The sequence below is a fragment of the Lutra lutra genome, chromosome 9, assembly GCF_902655055.1.
Source record: "Lutra lutra chromosome 9, mLutLut1.2, whole genome shotgun sequence".
NCBI lineage: Eukaryota > Metazoa > Chordata > Mammalia > Carnivora > Mustelidae > Lutra > Lutra lutra.
This window is the reverse complement of record NC_062286.1, coordinates 75990193-76011836: the sequence shown is the minus strand read 5'-3', so window position 1 is coordinate 76011836 and position 21644 is coordinate 75990193. Positions and strand designations below refer to the sequence as shown.

The following is a 21644-nucleotide window of genomic DNA, read 5'->3' as shown; positions in this document are numbered from 1 at the left end:
AAGAATAAATTCTTTCAAGTTTTATGACACAGAATTCTAGAACCCAATTGCAGCTCTGGGTTAGTGAAGAGACTCAGCTCTTTTTGAGAAAGTTATGCTCCTATCTGTGGTTAAACCACCAAGGCCACCTTTGTACGGAACTGAAATGCCTCTCTGCCTGGGAACGAACTACCAACCTAAAATTTCATCCTAAATTTTCAGAACAAGTCCTTAACTCTGCCTTTTCCATGTCTGATATCAGCAGCATGTGGTCCCCAATCAACACCAGGCATTAGAAAAACCCTGAGAGGAGCATGATGCAGCTGTGGCTTTTGTTGCAGAAACCCCACAGTAACCAACCCACCACAAAAACATGACCTGATTCACCAGTCATTTCTTCTGTATACCTGATTTCTCTGCATACATTTGTTTTTCTTACCTGGGTTTCACATCTGTTGGGATTTCTTTCTTTAAGAGTTTTTTGCTTTTTTGCTTCACTTGAGACATTTCATTTTCCTGTTTTTCAGGCATGGCTTGTTTTCCCTTTTGCTTTTCTGTATCCTGTAAAAAATGTACACCTAATTGCTATGAAGGAGTAATAAAAATGAGTGATACAGCCCTATATGAAGGCAGAGACACAAAATCGAAGAGGCAGCAGATACAACATGTTATATGTATAAAAAGAATAAACTTTTTCTATCTTTATTGTAGTTCTGTCAATTTTTTAGCCTTTGCTTTACTGTAATTATGTTTTGGAGAGCCTGAATTATAAAGAATGTTTTTATTTATACTCATGTTCTGCCTGGGATGGGTGGTGGCAGTGGCAAATTGGTAGCTTCTCACTTTTAAGCACAGGGTTGGGTGTGTAAAACCTTGCTCTTTTACAAGAAAAGTCAGCTTGGAGTACAATAGAAAGTCCTACACTTCCAGCAATGTTGCTAATCCTAAGTACAGGTAAAATCTGGGGCGAGAAAGCAGTGCAGGCAGCAATACACGTTCACACCTGTTCACCAAGTGTTCACAAGCAACACCGTGAGCATGGAAGTGTTACGGTGGGTTTAATGCTAACCATTCACCATCAACGAGAGGGGCTTCATTATTTATTCACTTACTCAACCGACACTTACTGGTCACCCACTTGGTGTTGGGCAATGGGGGCTTCCAGGGGCCCAGACCCTTTCCTCAAGGACTATGAAGTCTAGCAGGAGGCAGACACATATGATGGTTGGAGACTTGTACCCTGGTGGAGGGCTGTTCACGGGCTCTGACCAGAGCAGAGAAGGGCTGTCTTACCTGGCTTGAGTGTGGAGCCTGCACGGAGAAGGCCATACCTAAGCTGTACCTTACAGCTGTGCTGTGTCACTGGTCTGCCCACTGTGGTTTCTGGTCCCTGACGGGTAAGTACGGAAGCCACACTTAGGCATGTTTATAGTAAGTCCACACCGCTGTGGCATCCAAGCATGAGACCAAACAAGGCATAGATCTGTTAGGTCTTACTGAACTCATTGGGGAGTCCCATGTGGCATGGGTATGTACCGCCCATATGACAGACTAGAAAGAAACAACACCCTGGTTCTTCACCCCCACAAAGCTGGAGCAACACGGTGTGCAGGGAAACACTGAGGCTAATCGGGAGATGGAAAGGGGAAGGACAGGCTCAGTCAAGTGGCACAGCTGTGGGTACAGGAGTTACTGGTACGGGTCAATGAAATGCTACCCAGCTTCACCATTTATGGTCATTAAGGAACCCTGGGTTTTAACAGGTCACATCAGGTCAATCTGTTTAACTGTCAGGAGTAAATAACCAGAGAAAGGGCTAACCCACCCTCTTGCCCACATACCTTTTAAGACTATTCTGAGTTATTCAAGAAGTATTTCTTGAACACTTGACTCATCAAGCACTTTGTACACCATGAGCTCTCTGAAGATAAAGAGATGGGTCTTTTTGTCCTGCTGTTTCCCATGCACAAAGTTAGCACTCAGGTGCTTAGTACCTAATTTTTTTTTTCATTTTAATTTGCCTTAAAAAAGACTGAGTATAGCTGACACAAATGTGACACATTTCAAGTGTACGACATAGTGATTCAACATCTATGTTATGCTACGCTCATCACAAGTGTAGCTCCCATCGGTCACCACACAATGCTGCAGTGATATCATTGCCTACATTCCCTATGCTGTGCCTTCCATCCCTGTGACTTATTCAGTCCACAACAGGAAGCCTGTATCTCCCCCTCCCCCTCACTCATTTTGCCCATTCCCCCTCCCACCTTGCCTCTGGCCACTACCAGTTTGTTCTCTGTATTTGTGGGTCTGATTCTGCTTTTTGTTTATTAATTTGTTTTGTGTTTTACATTCCACACATGTGTGAAAGCAGTGGCATTTGTCTTTCTTAGTCTGATTTTTTTTTTTTTTACCTAGCATAACTTCCTCCACCAGGGCAGTCACATAGCAGGAGCTCATCCCTTTTTAATAGCCATGTAATATTCCACTCAAGCCTTCCTTTTTGAATGAATGGGTTGAGGAAGGTTGGAAAACACATCTGTGGGATAGTGACCTGTCAAGTCTGTTATCTAGTTAGGAAGAAAACACACACAACTGGCAAGCAGATCAGTCAGTAAGAAATAAAAGCACAGAAACTGTATGCAAGAGCACTGAGGAGGATGACTAAAAACCAATCTGGAGGGAGGACAGAGGTAATGGAGCCACATGGAGTCTGTGCTGTGTCTGTAAGAAACAAATGGTGGGGAAGGAGATGGGAGGAGCGGGAGGAAGTGAGCAGAGAGGGGAGAATGATGCCAGGGGTGCAGAGAGAATGGCGGCAGATGGGGTCAGCTGGAGAGAAGCGTTAGGAGAAAAGCCAGAAAGGCAGGAAAGGAAGTGACGAAACGTGAAGAAAGCCTGCCCTGAAAATACTTTCCAAATGCTTATTCATATCACTGAAACCGTTGGGATTCCACTCAAAGACGAGTAGATGGCATTCTACTTCTTTGAAGGAATCTGTTTGGTTATAATAAAGTACAGAACTCCAGGACTACGCACTGTCCTGAGGGCACACAGAGCACCCCACCAAATGTGACAGACCCAAAGGGGAAGGAAGCTGACAAGAAAAATAAGTCACATGTAAATTTCATTTAAAAATTAACATGCAGATAATGCTGTTAGACATCTTTAAGAAATGATTCCTTAGGTCACTAGATTAAAACTGAAAACGAAATTCGGGCCTGTAATATTAAAGGCTATATTAGGATCATATTAAATTTGGAATATAGTTATCTAAAAATAAAAATGCCAAAATAGAATTATGCCTTCACTTTTCTGCATAGCACTTGTAACTTAAAGTCTCAGACCTATTCACAACAGTAACTTTACCTTCCATTTACCTAATGCCACTAAGTACCAGGCATTTTGCAGTATTACCTGACACTAGTGACAACCCTGAGAGCTGAGGACTTTGAGAAGTGAGGTGGCTTTCTTGATCTGGTAATGTGTGCCAAGCAGAGTCCCTAGTTCTGGGTGACCGCTGAAGCCTGGGGAGCCACCTTCCTCTCCACAATAGTCCCTGCCCTAACTGTGGGAGAAGTGAGCTGCTATTGATGCCCACTGTACCAGCAGTGGTAAGACAGAAGTCCCATATAATTAAAATGGTCTAGTTCCTTCTCATCCTCTTTTGATACTTAAAATTTGAAACTAACTTCATGAGCCAGAGAAGTTACTATTCCAGACAGTCCCTCATTTTTAAGCAGTGTATCCAATTTCTAACTACTTTACTTTATCAACATGCTTGCCAATGCTCCTGTCGGGGGGTGGAAATGACGACCTCCAACGTGGGGGCTGTGACTGCTTCCCGAGAGCCAGTGACTGTCTAGCCAGGCCTATGCACTCAGAGGAGGAATTCCCAGAACGTGTGCCTACATTAGAGATAAAGCCTGATCTATGAGACAGTGTCTCGCGTGCTGCAGGGGACACTTCCTTCTCTCATTTGATTATGGGAGGCTGTCATACCTCCTTGAGGAGAGGCTCTGTGTCTGGGTTGGAGGTCTCCGTGGTGGTGGAGGAGCTGTCGTCATCAGCCAAGGAGTCTTTCAGATCATCTTCCTGTGGCTTTCCCTTTCCCTTTTTCTCCTTTTCCTCTTGCTTCTTAGGTGGTTTCACCTTGCGCTGAAGAGGTTTTCCTTTCCCTGGGGATAAAAATCAAAGTAAAGTAACTTCTTGATTTTTCAAATAACTCAGAAAACACAGCCATTGTATAACCTTCCTCCAAGAGGCTGGACTCTCTCATTAGCAAAGGTTTCTTTCTCTACTTTATTTCTTCTCTGATTAAAACTTTCCACATCATGTTTGACTTTTTTGATGAGAATATTTGTAAAAGTCCATTTTATTGAGGCACAATTTATGTACAATAACATAAACCCATTTTAAGTGTACAGTTCAATGATTTTTGGCAAACTGAGTATTTTGACAAATCTACGTCTGTCTTAGAATATTTTTTGATACCCCTGAGGACGATGTGGCTTTGAAAAGTGACAGAAGTGAAAACCAGAGATCCTTTCCAATCTCTTTGGAGCTGGAAGCTTGAGGGTGACACAGGATGAACTGTCCTTGGGCATCACCCGAGGGATGCTAAGAGGCCTGGTGCCAGAGCCATGATGGCTGAGTCCAGATCTTGGCTCTCCCTAACCAGGTGTATGACCTTGGCCTCCCATCGGGGTTGTAATAAGGAATTGCATAAAGCCCTCAGAGCAGTGCCTGACACAGAAACACCATGGAATGGTCTATATGGACAGAATGAAACAGAGCTCTAGTGAGCTTAGTATTTTAAAAGATATGGATGCTCCCAAGACAAATGAGAAACCAACCCATAGCATATTTGAGTGCCTACTTCCCAGGCAGAGCTCCATGTCCTGGGAATACAACAGCCCCAATGACATAACCCTTGCAGCTTCCGTTCCAGCTGAGTTAGACAATGGCAGAGAAACTGCCAGACTCCAAAACCTGTGGAATCACCTGGGTGGGCAGGCAGGCTAAAGCTGCAGAAGCTACATAAGCCACAGCCTCACCCATTGTCTACATGCCATTTGAAAATACATCCTTTTGATAATGGGGGCTTAAACAAGTTATTTAAATCCTAATGTCTCCTGGCCACTGGTTAATTGTTGCCAGAAACTCCAACTCTGGCGTCTAGAACTGGGGTTGGCAAACGATGGCCCTGGAAGGAATCTATCCTGCAGCCTGTTTTGTATGGCTTGTGAGGTGAGAATGATTTTTTCATTTTCAAGTGATCAAAAAAAAAGAAAGAATATATGACAGAGACCGTATGTGGCATACCATGCCTCATGTATTTACTGTTTGGCCCTTTACAGGAAACCTTTGATGGGCCTGATCTAGAAAAAGAACAGGTAAAGGTCCGACTGGATTTTAGGAATGACATTTTGTCATTTTCTTTCACACTAATTCCAGGAGGTAATAAACTTGAAACTACAACTGGTACATTAAGTCTCAAAAATTGAGAAGCCTTTGTTTTAGGAGAAGACTGGACAGTTGGTTTAATTACAACAGCTTCTGCTCTACCCCGACAGCCTGGAGCTCCTTTTTGCCATGGTAAATGGGAAGGAGCCTGTCTGGCTTTGGCCCTCGGAGCCCTGGGATTTCTTAGATTCTTAGTTCAACAGTTCATGCTGCGAGTACTTCAGCCTTTCCCATTGCCTGAGATAGATGCCCCATGCAGTGAACAATTCTGTCATGCTTATGAACATTCTCTGGGTGAGAGGCACCATTTGTATGAATAACCACTATTTACAATAACTCAAAACATGCTTAATTAAATAGGAAAGCACTAGAAGTAATTTCTTTTTTAAACTGGCTCAAATTTTGAAAATATGGATACATAAAGGAGAAAAAGAAACACTTAACAAACCAATAGTTAACCCGAAAATTTGGGTAAAAAAAGTTTATTTCATGAAAGATGCTTTTTATCTCCAAATCCCCATCTTTTACAAATTTCTTAATGTCCTGCCCTTGGACTTCTTCTCTTTAACTGTCAGTACCAATGACCTCTAACACTCCTCATTCTACAAGTTTGACTGGACACTGGACTATCCCTCTTCCCACTCCTGCCAGACCAGACATCATTATCCTTTTTTGATACTGTGATTATTTTGGCAACGTTTTTTGCCAGCTCTTTGCTGGTGTTCCCTAAAGATCAGCCCTTGAACTTCTCTTCCTCCTTTATATTCTGGGGGATGACTTTAATTAATTTCACATAAGCAATTCAAATCTGAGATGCCCCAAACTGAGTTATATATCCTAAAAACTTCTTTTGGGTTCTTAGTCTGTAACAATCATTCTTAATCTGCTGTACCTTAGCCTAACCTAGGGAGCTTTTAACAAATATCGGTTTGTTTGGGCTCCACTCTGAGGTTCTGATGAAGCAGTACTGCGTGGGACCTGGTGTGGGTAAGTATTTAAGCTCCTTAACTGATTCTACTGTGTAACTAGGCTGAGAATCATTAGTCACGGTCTCAACACAGTCACCACTATATCAATCCAACAGCCCAGGCTAGCAGCTACCTCACTGTCCTGGATGGTTTCTTTGGCTGCTTCTGTTTCCAATTTCAAATGTTGGTGGGAGGGGAGAGAGCATACTTTCATCAAAAGACTAATAAGAATTCAGACTGGTTGAGCCTGATGACAGACCTATGTGCCCTGCAAGGCTATATGTATGGGGGGTGGCCTCTCCTTCTTGCCACTTAGCGCGGGGTTTCTCAGGAAAGCTTGTTCCCAAGGAACTCAGGAACTGCTTCCTAGGGCTACGAATGGGCTCTAGGGAAAGACAGTCTAAAATGTTTTGCTAGGAGGAGACTGGGAAGTGGGAATCAGAAGTCAGAGGGAAACTGCCTTCTCAAAGATAAGTCATTTATTACCATGATACACAGGGGAGGACACAGGATATCCCGTCTTAAGGGAACCATGCCTTAACTGGTGTATAATCTATATAAAAACTAACCCCTCTAAATAATGACAGTAAAACTGGAGGGAGAAACAGCTGAGAAAAACTGAGGCTTCCAGCAGTGGCCAAGGGATACACCCAACATGAGTGACCGGTTCCTCAGGCTTCACCCCACCATCTGAATGAACGGTTCCCGAGGCTACTCACACTCTGTCTGCCTACTCCCACCACCACCAAGCAGACTCTTCTTGATTGAAGAAGCTACCTGTGGGTAGCGTTTACCCCCTCGGTGAAATTCCACATACAGTTTAAACTCCTGAAGGGCAGCGATAAGCTTTACTGATCTCTCCATCCTCAGTGCCTTGCATGGTGCCCAGCACATAGCAAGCGCTCAGCCAGTGTCTGTCAAGCTGTACAAGATGGTTCTGTGCTTTTGTAAACACTGAAATACGTCTACTGTGTGATCTGCTCTGGAACTTACCGCCCCTCGTTTGGAAGCTTATCCCATTTCACTCTTTCACGACTAACGTATCAAGGACTGAATCCAAAGTCAGTCTTCATAGCAAACTGTGTGATTCCACATACAGAACATTCTTGAAATACTGTATTATAGGAATGGAGATTAAAGGCTGCCAGGGGCTAAGGAAGGGATAGGAGTGGGAGGGAAGTGGGTGTGGCTAGAAAAGGACACACAGGGAAGGGATCGTTAGGGTGATGTAAATGTGCTATATCTTGGCTAGATAGGCATCAGTACAGAAATACCTCTAGACGTAGCCAGGTTCGGTTCCAGACCATGACAATAAAGTGAATCAAATTAATTTTGTGGTTTCCTAGTGCATATGGAAGTTATCTTTACACTATATGCCATCTATTCAGTGTGCAATAGTATTATATCTAAAAAACCCAATGTACATACCTTATTACTAAAAAATGCTAACCATCATCTGAGCTTTCAGCGAGTTGCAATCACTGATCACAGATTACTAACCAAATTTAGTCATAATGAAAAAGGTTGCAATATTGCAAGGATCACCAACATGTGACACAGAGACACGAAGTGAGCAAATGCTGCTGGAAAAGTGCCGTGGACAGAATTGCTTTGTGTAGGACTGCCACAAACTGTAGGAAAACTCAGTTATCTGCGCAGGGCAACAAAGCCAGGCCCAGGGAGGTGCACATGCCCGAACCCCGACTGTGGTAACATGCTGCCCACAAAGTTATGCCCAGCTGGCGGCTGCGATGCTTGTTCACAGAAATAGTCAGAATGAAACTGATTCTTCATTGCTTTAAAGCCCAATTAAGTATATTTTTTCTAATAATTGAGTGGATACAAAACTTTATTGGCAAAAGCCGTTTGTCCCTATCTGCAGGGTACCTCAGGACTGACCTGTGCATACAGGGCCATAAGGCAGGCTGCTAAACATTTGTGGCAGAGTACCATCTGCCTCTTAACTGCTCTAGCATCCTGACTCAACAGAAAGTTCGAAGCCTCATCAAATAATCCAGCTACAAGCAATATATACGTACTGTAGTCACCATGAATACTGTGCACACGTGTGAGGCTAAGCATAAATCTGTGTGAAGAACATTCCCATGTTCTCTCCAATAAAGACAAATGCCCACTGTATTAATCAGTGTCCTCCGATGGAAGCAGGAACTCAGTGCCAGCGAAGGCTGTGTGGTTTTGTTTTTTTTTTTTTTCTTTTTTCAGATGCAGTCTCAGGCATCCTCTTCCTGCATGAGAACTACAGAACAATGTTTTACTTTAGCCCTTGCTGCCAGGAACCACGCTGCTCAATTTAACACTCAATGGTAACAACACAGTTTTTTCTAGGTTTCTGAGGAGAGAGCACCATAATTAAAAACAAACAGATAAAACATCAAAAACTCCTGTCTTCACTGTTTTACCCAGGCTTTAATAATTTAAACCACCTCCAATTATTTTAAGGAGGCAGAGTATGAATTATAAATTTAAAGAATACATCCTGGTCATTTACTTTTTGTCTTCAATAAGGAGTGAATAAATTTGTAATCAACTAGTCTGGCCAAGCTGCTTTGGCTATCTCTCTCCCATGTTAAGTCATTTCATTAACTTCAACCCAAAAGAATTGTTTCAGTAAAGTTTCAATTAGCAGCAAGTTGTTTCTCTGAGTATGTGCTGTCCCTGGCAGCGGCAGGCCCAAGGCAGGCCATGTAACAGCTGACCACACGCTCTGGAGAAGCACTAATCCTGAAAGGAATTTGTCTTCCTCCTTGTTTTTTGGCTGCTGAAATGGTCTAAATGAGGCCAATAAATAATACAGACCCACACACAATTTACTGGGGTCAGTACCAGTCATGCAAATTTATTTCCTCACATAATAACTTTATATAAGCATGTTAAACTAAAACATAACAAAACATGCATATGAAAAAACATCTTTTTAGGAGTTCTTAAAGTTAAAGCAAATAATGGTTTTCAAACTTATTCTGATTAAGTTCTGTGCACAGACTGTGAAGATACTAGTTTGGCTCAATTCAAGTTAGAAAAGAAGTCCTTATTAAGTGAAATAATTTTACTTCTAAGCCGTGGAAGGAATTCATGAATTTGTATGAATACCTGTACTCCTTTTGTTCTAGCTTTTCTGGTACCTTTATAAGGTTGTATATACCAACTGTGGTGCCTAAGCAGAACCAATAAATAAGGTACCCAAGACCTTATTCCTGCACCACCAAAAACATTACAGTACACAGAATTCATTTATGTAGGGTTTTCATAAAATTATTATACTCAACTCATTTTGGATTTATCACAGATATTCAAAACCACACTGAACTACAATTTAATGTTGGGAGAGGATAGCTTCTGTTCTGTCTAGGTATTTCTGTCCATTCCCTTTAAGGGCAACTCCCTGTCTGCCCAAAAACCACTAAAGGGACTGGTGCCCACCTCCCAAGGACATTCACTGGTTACGTTCACTAGTGGGTTAACACAGGTTATCCCAATCACCAGTGGACCTTGTTGAATGCAGAGTATGACTCAGCACTCTGGGTTGGCACCCATGATCCTACATCTCTTAAGGCCCTGGACCACAACTTTCGGTAGCAAATACTACCAACACTGCTCCCCTTGCGCTGATACTAGCCCTTCTCTCTGCTTGCTCAGGTCCACTTCTCCGCCCCTATTGGGCAAATCACGTTAGATTTACTCCGAGGACTGGTTACCTTTGCCTGTGGGACAATATACAGTAGTAGAGCAGGGACTGGAAAGTTTATCAACCAAGCCTCAGGCTTTAACAATACTTGGAAGATGCCCTGCTTTGGGAGGCAGGTGAGTTTTTATAATGTTAGCTCTGAATCTAGTCTGTTTCCTTGCAGACAGCCCGGAAGGCAGATCTACGCGCGCAGAATCCTCTATGTCTATGACAACTGCACACACGCTACATTCCTACACACTGGCCTCACCACTGTACCCTGCATGTCTCCAGTCCTCACTGAGGAGACTGACACCAGCCTCACGGACTTTTTCTCTCAACCTATCACCTGGGCTCCAGGCCTCGTATGGGTCAGGTCAGTCATCTCTCCTTAGGACCTCTGAAATCCAAAAAGCTCTCGGAGTTTCTCTCCCTAACGCATTCAGAAACAGAACTTGAGGACTAAACTCTTAGTGCTGAACTGAACTTAGACTTATGAATCACATGGTGCATGCACTGTGTGCCTTTCCAGAATCTCAATTCCCAAACACGTGAGGCTTCCAGAGGGTTTTGTAAGGCTCTGTGGCCTCACTGTTGCTAATGGGCTTTACTTCCACATCCCATTGCCAAGGCTGCACCTAAGAACCTGTTACCGCCCAGAACTGCGTTTCCTTGAAGCCCTACAGTCTCAGGTCTCACGTGCAGACCACAGTCTCCCGTCATTCCCTTGCTTCCACCATCTCTGCAGTTGGACATGTCGGATCTCCCATCACTTGACTGTCCATGCTCTCCCCGTTTGTAGAGCTCCTTCTAGCCTCAGCTGGGTCCCAATGTTACCTGCAGGGCTGCTCTGCACATCCAGCTCTCATGTCCCATGGACTCCCAGTCCACAGAAATGTGAGCTCCAGAAATGAGCACCAGACCACTCTCAAGTGTTTCCTGTTTCTGCCCTCCCACTTTGCCCCTCAGTCCCAGCAGCTGTGACTTCAGCTCAAACAGAAGCTCCTTGGACTCCCTGTACCGCTTCTGCATCTCTACCCATTAATCTGCATCCGCACACCTGTGGAATGAGTGTCTCATCTTCTGTAATCTACTGAACTGGGGCCCAGCCCACCCACCTCCTTGGGCACTTGCTTCTCTTCTTTTTGGAGGCGGCAGGACAGTGTAGTTACAAGCTGAGGGCTTACAATCGGGCCTGGTCATGGTCTCCCATAACTCCTGTTGCAACCTTTCTTTCTGGACTGAGTTTCTAACTGGAGACACAGGGTCACAGCAATGCCAGCCACCAGGGTGCACGAGGCATGTGCAGTCAGGCCTGGAACGTTAATTAAGTGTTGACCAACGTTATCGCTCTCAGCTCTACTGCCTTTTTGTCCTTCACTCACAGATATTTCCAAACGCCATGCTCCCCATTTTTTTAATTAAAAATACGACCACAGTATTTTCATCCCGGGACACTGGGTGGCTGAGTTGATTAGTGTCTGCCTTAGGTCCAGATCATGATCTCTGGGTCCGGGACTGAGCCCTGCATTGGGCTTCCTGCTCAGCGGGGAGTCTGCTTCTCTCTCTCTCTCTCTCTCTCTGTCTCTCCCCCATCTGCCCTTCCCCACTACTTGTTCTCTCTCAAATAAATAAATAAAATCTATAAAAAAAAAATTCATTCCCCTGCATCTTTTTTTTTTTTTGTTAGAAATTAAATACGGAAACTACAGATTAAAGAATAAATGCTCCCTTTCACTTACTTGCCCCCAACGCATACCCTAAGAAGTGGCCACTGTTAAGTCTGATGTGAACAGTACTCTCTACACCACAGTAACCAAGTTTCTCGTCCTATCACTTCACAGCAACTATCCTGCCAAGGTCAAGTAATGTCCTAGCTGCCAGACTCTGTGCAGCTCTGCTCTACCTTTATTTTTTCTGGCCTTGCTGGGATAGGGCGACCACATCTTCTGCCTGCTTTGTCACCCTGTCTGCTGGCCTTCTCCTTGCTGGCCCTGCCATTGGCATTCTTTCCTTAGCCCCGTTTGTCCCATTTCTCACCCTTAAGATCAGTGCTGCGGTGTTCCACTGCTCCCTTCAACTCAGCAGGCTGAAGACCATGAGGGCCATCTTTTGCCTAATAATAGTCCCAGCAGGAGATACGTCCCACGATGTAAGTAGTAGCTATCTCTTCCACTTTAAAGGTAACAAATAGGGGCTCAGAGAAGTAAATGTCAGAGTCACACAGTTAGTAAGGAGCAGAGCCATGATTTAATCTGGGCCTGCCTCATGTCTGAGCCTAGCCTCATGACCATGTGCCACTCTGTGTCTCCCTACCCTAGATAAAGCTGCCCCTCATGCAACCATAGCCAGAAATTAGCACAGCTGCAGACGGCACTGTTTCTTCAGCTAATATGGATACCGACAGGTTGACTGCACCAGGTGCAGAGCTTCCTTAGATTTTAACCCTCAATCCGGCAATGGCCTCCATCCAGTGCCTAGGATTCTGTATTGCAGGGGAAGAAAACACACAAGCATTGAGTCTGACGACTGTGCAGCTATATGAGGCCCTGCACAGGCCGCCTGTGAACAGAGGGCATTTCTGGGTGCCATCTCCCATGAGGAGCAGTGACAGGAGGAATGACTAGGTTAATGGCTTGGATGGCCTATAATCTAGGTAAAACCTAGGGAGAGCTATTTATTTGAAGAGAAGTCACTCTGAACAGTCCAAAAGCTAGAACTTTTTTTTTTTTTTTTTAAGATTTTATTTACTTGACAGAGAGAGACAGCAAGAGAGGGGATGCAAGCAGGGGGAGTGTGAGAAGGAGAAACAGACTTCCCACTGAGCAGGGAGCCCAATGTGGGGCTCGATCCTAGGACCCTGAGATCAAGACCTGAGCCAAAGGCATATGCTTTAACGACTGAGCCACTCAGTTGCCCCAAAAGCTGGACATTTCATAAGCTCATTATAAGGTAGACTTTTTGTCTGAGATACTGGGAAGGGACAGAGGGGAACAGGGTGCTTCTGAAAACAGAAGGTTTATACTTAATGTGAACATGATGAAGACTTGCAGGGGCTTGGGGTAAGCTTTAGAGAGCTTATAAAGGTTCTGCCCAGCTAAAAGCCTATGGTTTTATGACACACCACTGTTTTGCAACCTGGAGATCAATGCCCACTTTTATAAGTTCTTCTAAGAGGCCAGTTTTCCACATGTATGTTACATTTCAATAAAAATACTTGCTAAAAAAAATTAAAGGTTTTGTTTCCTTCCTTCTTTCCAAACAGCAGCAGTGGGAAGGATAACAAATATGATGTGATATGATACCTGGAATCACTGTGTCCTCGAGGGCTCAAGAATCACTAACGATGTGGAGGTACACGTACTCCAGCTCCAAAATACCTTTTAGTAGGTCAATTCTAGGACCACTGTGACCATTAAAATCATTTTTTAGTTTTAACATTCATGTTCCAGATGGATGACCATGAAAGTAAAAATGGACCCAACACACTGATGTTAGCGGACTATCTTAGACATAGGTAGTGAGGTATTCAGTTTGACTGCCAAATTCCTTCTGGTAAGAAATGATTATATATGTTTATTTTATTCATGCCCACAATATTGAAAAAACTCATTATGTAACTTGATCTAATAAAAAGAACTTTAAGGATTCATTTCCTGTTACTACGAAAATTACCCTAAAATAAGTAAGCTCTATTAATAATGAGTTAGCAAAAAATACATTTCTCTGGAAAAAGTTAAATAATATTTGAGACATTTTACTACTTTGCAAATCCAAATGCATGTAATTCTAAGAGGACTCTATGTAACTAGTCTTCATATCCAAGAGTAGGAAATTCTCTAATAAAAGTCCTGGACTCTGGGACATTGGATTTCTCCTGGTCTCTCACGACAGCCAAGCTCCCTGTTTCCCTGTGTAAATGAAAGGCAAAAGCCCTCCCTGGTACACTGGTACACCAGTGAGGGAGGTCCTGAAACAGGCTTGGAATCACATGTACCGGCAGAGCTGCCATGGGAGAGAGAGGAAGATGCAAAAGCTCGGGCTGTAAAGGGATTAAACTGAAATAGAGCTACAGGCTGTTTATAGGTTTTTATATTTTGATTTTGGAAGTTACCAAATAGCTTACCTCTGTGCCTGTGTTGATAGGTCACGTCTAAGATCCCAGTGCACCCCTGCCTCCTGGTGTTTATGCTCTGTGGAATTCCCTCTTCTGGAGTATGGGAGGGACATTTCTGAGTAGCAGACCACTGCCAAAGTCATGTGATGTCACTTCTAAGATTAGGTCGTAAAGGACTGTGACTTCTGTCCTGCTAGCTTTTCTCTCTCTTGCCTTCTAAACTTCCTTGCTCTGGTGAAGCCAACTGCTTCAAAGTGCCACATGGAGAGGACTCATGAGAGTGGGGGCCACAGCCATCAAGGAACTGAGATCCTCAGTCCAACAGTGTATGAAGAACTGAATCCTGCCATCAACCGCCTGAGTGAGCTTAGAAGCAGATTCACCTTCAGCTGAACCTTAAGATGACTTCAGCCCCAGGCAACACCTTGACTGCAGTCTTGTGAGGCAGAGAACCCAGCTAAGCTGCACCCAGATGCCTGACCCATAGCAACTCTGGGATAGTAAATGTGGGCATTCTAAGTGACAAAGTTTTGGGGTCATTTGTTACTGAGAAATAGGTAACTAATACAGTATACAGAACTCCAGAGCAGGGATCAGCAAACTTTTTATGTAAAGAGATAGATAGTAAATACTTTCAGGTTTGTGGACCTCATGGTCTCTTGCAGTTACTCAACTTTGCTGCTGTAGCATGAAAGCAGCTATAGACAATATGGAAATGAATAAGCATGGCTATGTTCCAATAAATCTTTATTTAAAAAAACAGGCGGTGGGGCACCTGGGTGGCTCAGTGGGTTAAAGCCTCTGCCTTCGGCTCAGGTCATGATCCCAGGGTCCTGGGATCGAGCACCGTGTCTGGCTCTCTGCTCGGCAGGGAGCCTGCCTCCTCCTCTCTCTCTCTGCCTGTCTCGCTGCCTGCCTGTGATCTCTGTCAAATGAATAAATAAAAATCTTAAAAAAAAAAAAATTTTTTTAAAAAACAGGTGGTGATTTGGCCCCCTGGCTATAGTTCGTTTGCCAATCCCTGCTCTAAAGTACAGATTCTGTGGAAATATTATTATTATCTTTTTAAAAGATTTTATTTATCTATTTGAGAGAGACAGTGAGACAGAGAGAGCATGAGCAGGGGAGAGAGGCAGATGGAGAGGGAGAGGAAGACTTCCCCACTAAGCAGGGGAAGGTGAGGGGCTCATTCCCAGGACCCTGGGATCATCACCTGAGCCGAAGGCAGATGCTTAACTGACTGAACCACCCAGGTGCCCCGGAAATATTCTGAGCTAAAATGCATGGTCCCCATTTTACCGCTGTATTAAAAATTAGTTTAACAATTAAAAAAAAAGCTCAACCTGTCACAGCACAACAATAACAGCTGAACATGGAATCAGATGTTCAGGAAATTTCTAAATTTGGTAAATAACCTAAGAAGTTCAAATATTTTTTATGATAAGTGGATACCTCTCTATCTGCATCGGATATGGAAACGTTGGAAGTCCAAATGAGGTAAATTAGAGCCAGAAGAACACTTACTACATCAGCTGTTTATATCACAACTACAATCACAATAGCCCCTTAATCACACACCCACTTTCCTCTCATACGTCATGCCAGTGAGAACCGATGATTACCTTTGCTTTTGGACAACGGTGATGGCGGCTGCTCTGTAAACACTTCTAGGGGTGGGGAATCGTGGTGGTCGAAGTCTTTGTCCATGGCTTCTATGAGACTGGTGATGTCTGAGTCCTCTGAGCTGTGCCTTGTGCTGCCGGCACGTTCTGGGTGGGCAGGGTGCGAGAGGGGGGCGGGGGACAGCCTGTCCAGCTGCGGCTCCTGGTGCTGAGGCACTGGTGGTGGTGGTGGTGGAGGTGGAGAGTGCTGCTCCAGTGGGCTGTGGACATGGTGCTGACTGCTGTGCTGGCTCTGCTTGGCTCCTTTGGACTTTCTGCCTGCTGCGTGACCTTGGGCCACTGCACTAGAATCTAAGACAAGGGGGCTTGCTTTGTTAGCAGCTTGTGTAGAAGTCCTGCTAGAGGTACTTGAGCTGTTTTTTGCTCTGACGTTTTCCACGTCAGCTGAGTTTCTATTGCTGTGACTGCTGTGTGGGTGCACCGGTGGGCCACATTGCTTGTGACTCCCTCCACTGGTTCGGGATGACGAGCCGCCTGCTCCACAGAATCCCCTACTGTGACCGGGGTCACAGCTGAGTGTGTTCAAGCTGAAAAAAGGACCAACTGCAGATCAGTAAATAGCAACTTACAAAATCTAAGATTAAAAAAATGTCACTCCTCAGGACAGCCACAAGAGAAATATAAAATAAGGAAAAAAAAAAAACCCAGCAAGAAAGAGGGATGCTTTCCACAATTTTTTTTTTTTTTAAAGATTTTATTTATTTATTTGACAGAGAGAGATCACAAGCAGGCAGAGAGGCAGGCAGAGAGAGAGGAGGAAGCAGGCTCCCTGCTGAGCAGAGAGCCCTGCGGGGCTTGATCCCAGGACTCTGAGATCATGACCTGAGCCGAAGGCAGCGGCCCAACCCACTGAGCCACCCAGGCGCCCCTGCTTTCCACAATTTTATAGGATCTGTTCTCTCTGAAAATTTAGCAATCAAGTCAGTGATCTAAGAATATTTTAATCCTCATTAACATAATAATAAAAACATGGGATTTGCTGTGAGTTCTTAGTAGAGAAGAGAGCTATACACAAGAGATTATGAAGTTATTAGAATTAAGATTTCTTCCCCCTTGAGCAAAGATGAAAAGAAAAACTTATTTTTTCTTTTAATTATATCAGCCACATCTATGTGTACTAGAGAATTTATTTCCAGCATGTGAACATACTTTCCTTCGGATGAAATACCAACGATTCTCCTGAGATCAAATGGTCTGCCCACATCAAAGGGTGGGTTCGAGGCCTCAAAGGACAGTCGCCTTCGAAATGGCTCCCAAATTCCTTGAGCTTCTAAATAGGCTGTTCCAATTACCAAGAGAAACAGTGCACTGTAGGGGCACAGAACGTGGAGAGTTGGGATTCACTTGTTAGTGTAAGGGTAACAAAATTTTATATTAAAGGTAGAGTTTTTTGGTAAAGTACAACTGGATGTATAAAGCAGAGATGCCTGAGACAATTTTTACTGGACTAGACAAAAACAAAGCATCACGAATAAAAGTCTGCAGAGTCCTTTTTATAGAATGTCAACTTACATGGAGGCTGATAGAGAAGAATAATTACTTGTATCAGAACAGATACTTGGAGGTTACTTTTCCTTTTACGAAGAAGAAGTTTTTACCTTGCGGTTTTAACCTTCTAGGCCAATTCTTTTCCCTTAAAGGATGTGTGGGGTAACTATGTAAATTTAGGGGCAAGTGTATCAGATTCTCTAAACCCATAAATATACTGAAAAAAAGATAAGGTTGCTGGGGATTTAAAAAATATTTCTTATGTTTTGTGTTGCTTAGGTCTGCTTAAAAAAAATACTATATAATGTTGAGTAAATTACCTATGCCCAAATCAAGTAACTTCACCTGGCAAATTATGAGCGGTTTTTTTCCTTTAAGAAATTAACATGTACTTAATTTCTATAAGAAATTTTAAAGGTAGAAGACTTTTGCTTATTGTATATGCTACTCAACCGGGGTTCAGCTCTGACTGCTCCCACTAGTAGAAGTGGTTTGATCAAGGCAAAAAGGTCTGTTCTGTTTGAGGACATAGTGCTAGCACTCAGAACAGTGACTGGCACACAGCGAGCGTGAGAGCAGTAGTGTCAAGTGACGCCTGAACACCAACCTCAAAAGAAGACACAAGTACCTCATTATTCCTGAGATGATGATGTACAGAGCCAGCTCCCAGTTGGGTCTGGGCAGGGCTTCTGCACAGGTTGCTAACATATGGTATGGAAGGGATGCGTTCAATACAAATACAAATTCAGAGCCACTGGTTGTTATAAACTTCAGTTCACGAATAACTCTAGAAGCTGTGAAATCAGGAGTAAACCTAAAACAGAATAGTGGCAGTTAGACTAGTTTTAAAAATACACCATAGCCGGTTACATCTAATACCAGTGCCACACACCTTTGGATCCTAACGGGGAATTTTAGAGTTTGGTACGTCTATTCAACTTCTAAGACTTCATTTTAAGGTCTCATTTTAAGACCGAGAAAGCATTATTCTCTGAGGTTAATAACAAATACAACTATATTCTGTCGGTAATTAGAGAAAACTGCATGAAAAAGAAGAATAATGAGCTTAATTATTAATTCAGGAAGTGCTCTCTGAGCTTCTCTCCCTTCCTCTTTTCTCCTTTATCTGAATCCACTCTTTTCTCTCAGGATATATTCCTAACATATCCTGAGAGATAAAGTGAAATATATGCACACAGAACCTGAGAGATAAAATAAAAAAAAAACAAACACACAGAACCAAAAACCATCTTAGCCCTGGTGATCTTCTCTTCATCTCTTGAAGTACTGACTTCTGCCCTAATTATTTTATTTTTATTTTTTGCCAACTGTATGCTCTCCAATCAGATGGTCGGCACTGTGAGGAGAGGCGTCATCTTCTCCACTGTGCCGTTAGGTACCAAGCACTATGCCGTACCTGAGTACTATCATTCCATACTGAGTGACTACCCATTGAAGATCATGAAAGTATCACTCAGTTAAGGGGACAGAGGTTACATTTTATTACACAAACTCTATAATCTAACAAGTTACCAACTGACTGTCAAAACAGGCTGCAGCTATTCCCAATACAGGCATTAACAATGTCTTCTGACCAAAACATTATGCACTCCTCCATTGCACAACATGGAAAAACTGCATGTGTGCGATGCAGGGACCTCTCTGTTACTGAGACTGAATTTAAAATTAATTTCCTACCAAAACCTTATGCTTTAACACAGCCCTGGAAATAATTGTGAAACCGGTTTCTAAGATTATCTGATCCACTTTGGATATATAGGAAGTTTCACAAAGACATGAAGAAATAACTAAAGATGAAGGGGAAACAAATCAAATGAGTACATTTGTGGATAAAGACTTTTTTTGTGAGTATGAAAACGTATCTTTGCACAGTCTGAACAACTGTACTATTTGAGGGTGATGGGAAGCCAGTAATTTGTTACACCTCCCAAGATAGTACTTACAATATGATTATGTCTTTAGAGGCGTTGGCGCTTAGTGCAAACTCTTGACAATTAACAACTTTAAAGCCGTATCCCTCACACGAGTACCCACTGACTTCAATGGTTTCTATGTGAATCTGAAGTTGCCCCGTATTCTCTACTTTAAATGTTCTTTTCAATGTGAAATTTGGTTCTCTTAGTTTCAAACCTAAAGGAAGGAATGTCAAGAGTATAAAATCTTGTTAGCATGTGCTGTAGGTCCAAATGATTATCACATTCACCATAAATGTACGCCAAACATTATGAACCACCTCCTCATGCCGAAGAGATTAGCTGGTACCCAGACTTCATCAGGAAGTACTATTCCACTTTGTTGTACCATTTGAGATAGCAAAAGTTTAATTATGCTTTATTTTTCATACTCAGAGTAAATCATCTAAGACATGCAATGGAAATTGAACTTTGAAATATTTGAAGATTCAAATCAAACAAGTTGGTATTTCATTAAAAATCTTAAGTATTCATCACTAATATACACACGTGCACATAGAGAAATACTGTTTGTTTTGGGGGAATTATTTATTTTTGGAAACAAACACTGAAAGTTGTGCCATTGAAACTGTTAGGAATACTTACTATCTGTACAATCTTTCAACAATGCTTCTGTGATTTTAAAGCGTAAGGAACTCCCTGGACCTGGAAGCTTGCCTGCCACCCTCAAGTTCTCAGTCGTTCCTTGTCCTTGGACCATCACAGCATCCACCACTGTCAGATTATTTCTGTGCAAGAAATACAGAATTTTCTCCCATTAAAATTTGCGTTAATTATAAATTTGCATAAATTATAGATAATTGATCTATAACTCATTTTTTTAATAAACCATGTAAAAATGAATATACTAAACTTTAGAATGAAACATTTACACTTCAAGAATTTAAAAGTCTTTACACAGAGAGAAGCAAGAGTTTTTCATTTTTAAGAGTCATACATGGTATAGTAACAACACTATTCAGGTTTTCAAGTTCTAAATATAATCACAGAGGTACATTTCATCAAGTGTGATATGTTGTGTGCATGTTTTGGACAAAGTGAATACCCTATTTATTTTTAATTCATTTTTAAAAAAGATCTTATTTATTTACCTGAGAGAGAGATAGAGAGCATGGGGGGGAGGGTCAGTGGGAGAAACAGACTCCCTGCTGAGCATGGAGTCTGATATGGGACCTGATCCTGGGACTCCAGGATCGTGACCTGAGCCGAAAGCAGTTGCTTAACCAGCTGAGCCACCCAGGCACCCGTGAATACCCTATTTAATAATCAGACGCACAAACTCACATTAAAACAAATCAAGGAAGGACTTCTGAGTAAGTACTAAAAATCAATGCACACTTAAATCACGGAACATACCTGATTATGATTAGTGAAGAAACAGTTCTATTGTGAATTGGAGTAAACTTTACTTTGACAGATTTCTTCTCTCCAGGTTTTAAAATTAGGTTTAAAATTGAATGTCGAGAGAGGCCTTCTGTAAATCCTGTTGAACTCTGCAGTGGATGAGCCTTAAATCATTGGGTAAAACAACAGAAGTCTCTATTATATTCTCTGGAAAGAAGTTTTTTTCTTTACCCCATCCACAGCCCAGTACTAGTTTCTTGAACTGATTAAATGTGTGAACAATTTTACCCCTCATGATTCAGATACTGTTTAGCCTGCAGACAGAAGTAGCAACCATTGATGGCCCTTCTCATTGTGCTTTAAGTCACCAAAAGGGCTTTGATCCCGTCACCAAAGTCCCTATATTTGTACTAGGCATTTGTTTTTGTATACATATCTTTTTAAGACTAAAAAATTCTGAAATGTAATACACATATGTAAAAAGGACACAAACCTAAGAAGCAAAGCTCAAAATTTTAGCACAAAGCTAAGAGCTATGCAACCAGCACCCCAAAGTCCTATGTTGCCGTTCCCACTTTCATCCAATTTTCCTGTTCCTTCTCCTTCTGATGGGTATCACCTGAAGAGTCTTCAGGGTGTATCAGATATTTTTTATTTGTAAAAATATTTCCAACTCATATCCATCTATCTTTGAATATTATTTTGAAAGCTCAGCACATAATTACTGTTTAACATCTGATTGACTGAAAGTTAAATAATAGCTTAGTTTAATAATCAAAAGATGGCTTCTTGACAGCCAGTTACAGATAAGATTTAAAATATACTTTTTATTAAAAATATGATAGTTCACACTTAAGGATCCGCTGTTCTGATTTTTAAGCAACATTAAGTTTAAGCTTTTTTGGTGGTGGTGGCAGG

The 21644-nt window shown here is 42.4% G+C and overlaps 1 protein-coding gene across 3 annotated transcripts in view; it reads right to left on the bottom strand.

Annotated features, from left to right (window-relative positions):
• Window positions 1-21644, bottom strand: part of TMEM131 (transmembrane protein 131) — a 225142-nt gene that overhangs the window by 15244 nt on the left and 188254 nt on the right. For all 3 annotated transcript variants that reach the window (XM_047743793.1, XM_047743792.1, XM_047743791.1), the window contains exons 26-33: window positions 20739-20890; window positions 19968-20110; window positions 19353-19539; window positions 18017-18202; window positions 17050-17208; window positions 15841-16427; window positions 3985-4160; window positions 419-540 (exon numbers count right to left, since the gene is read on the bottom strand). In XM_047743793.1, coding sequence (XP_047599749.1) covers window positions 419-540; window positions 3985-4160; window positions 15841-16427; window positions 17050-17208; window positions 18017-18202; window positions 19353-19539; window positions 19968-20110; window positions 20739-20890 — 1712 coding nt within the window. The remainder of the gene's footprint in view (window positions 1-418; window positions 541-3984; window positions 4161-15840; window positions 16428-17049; window positions 17209-18016; window positions 18203-19352; window positions 19540-19967; window positions 20111-20738; window positions 20891-21644) is intronic.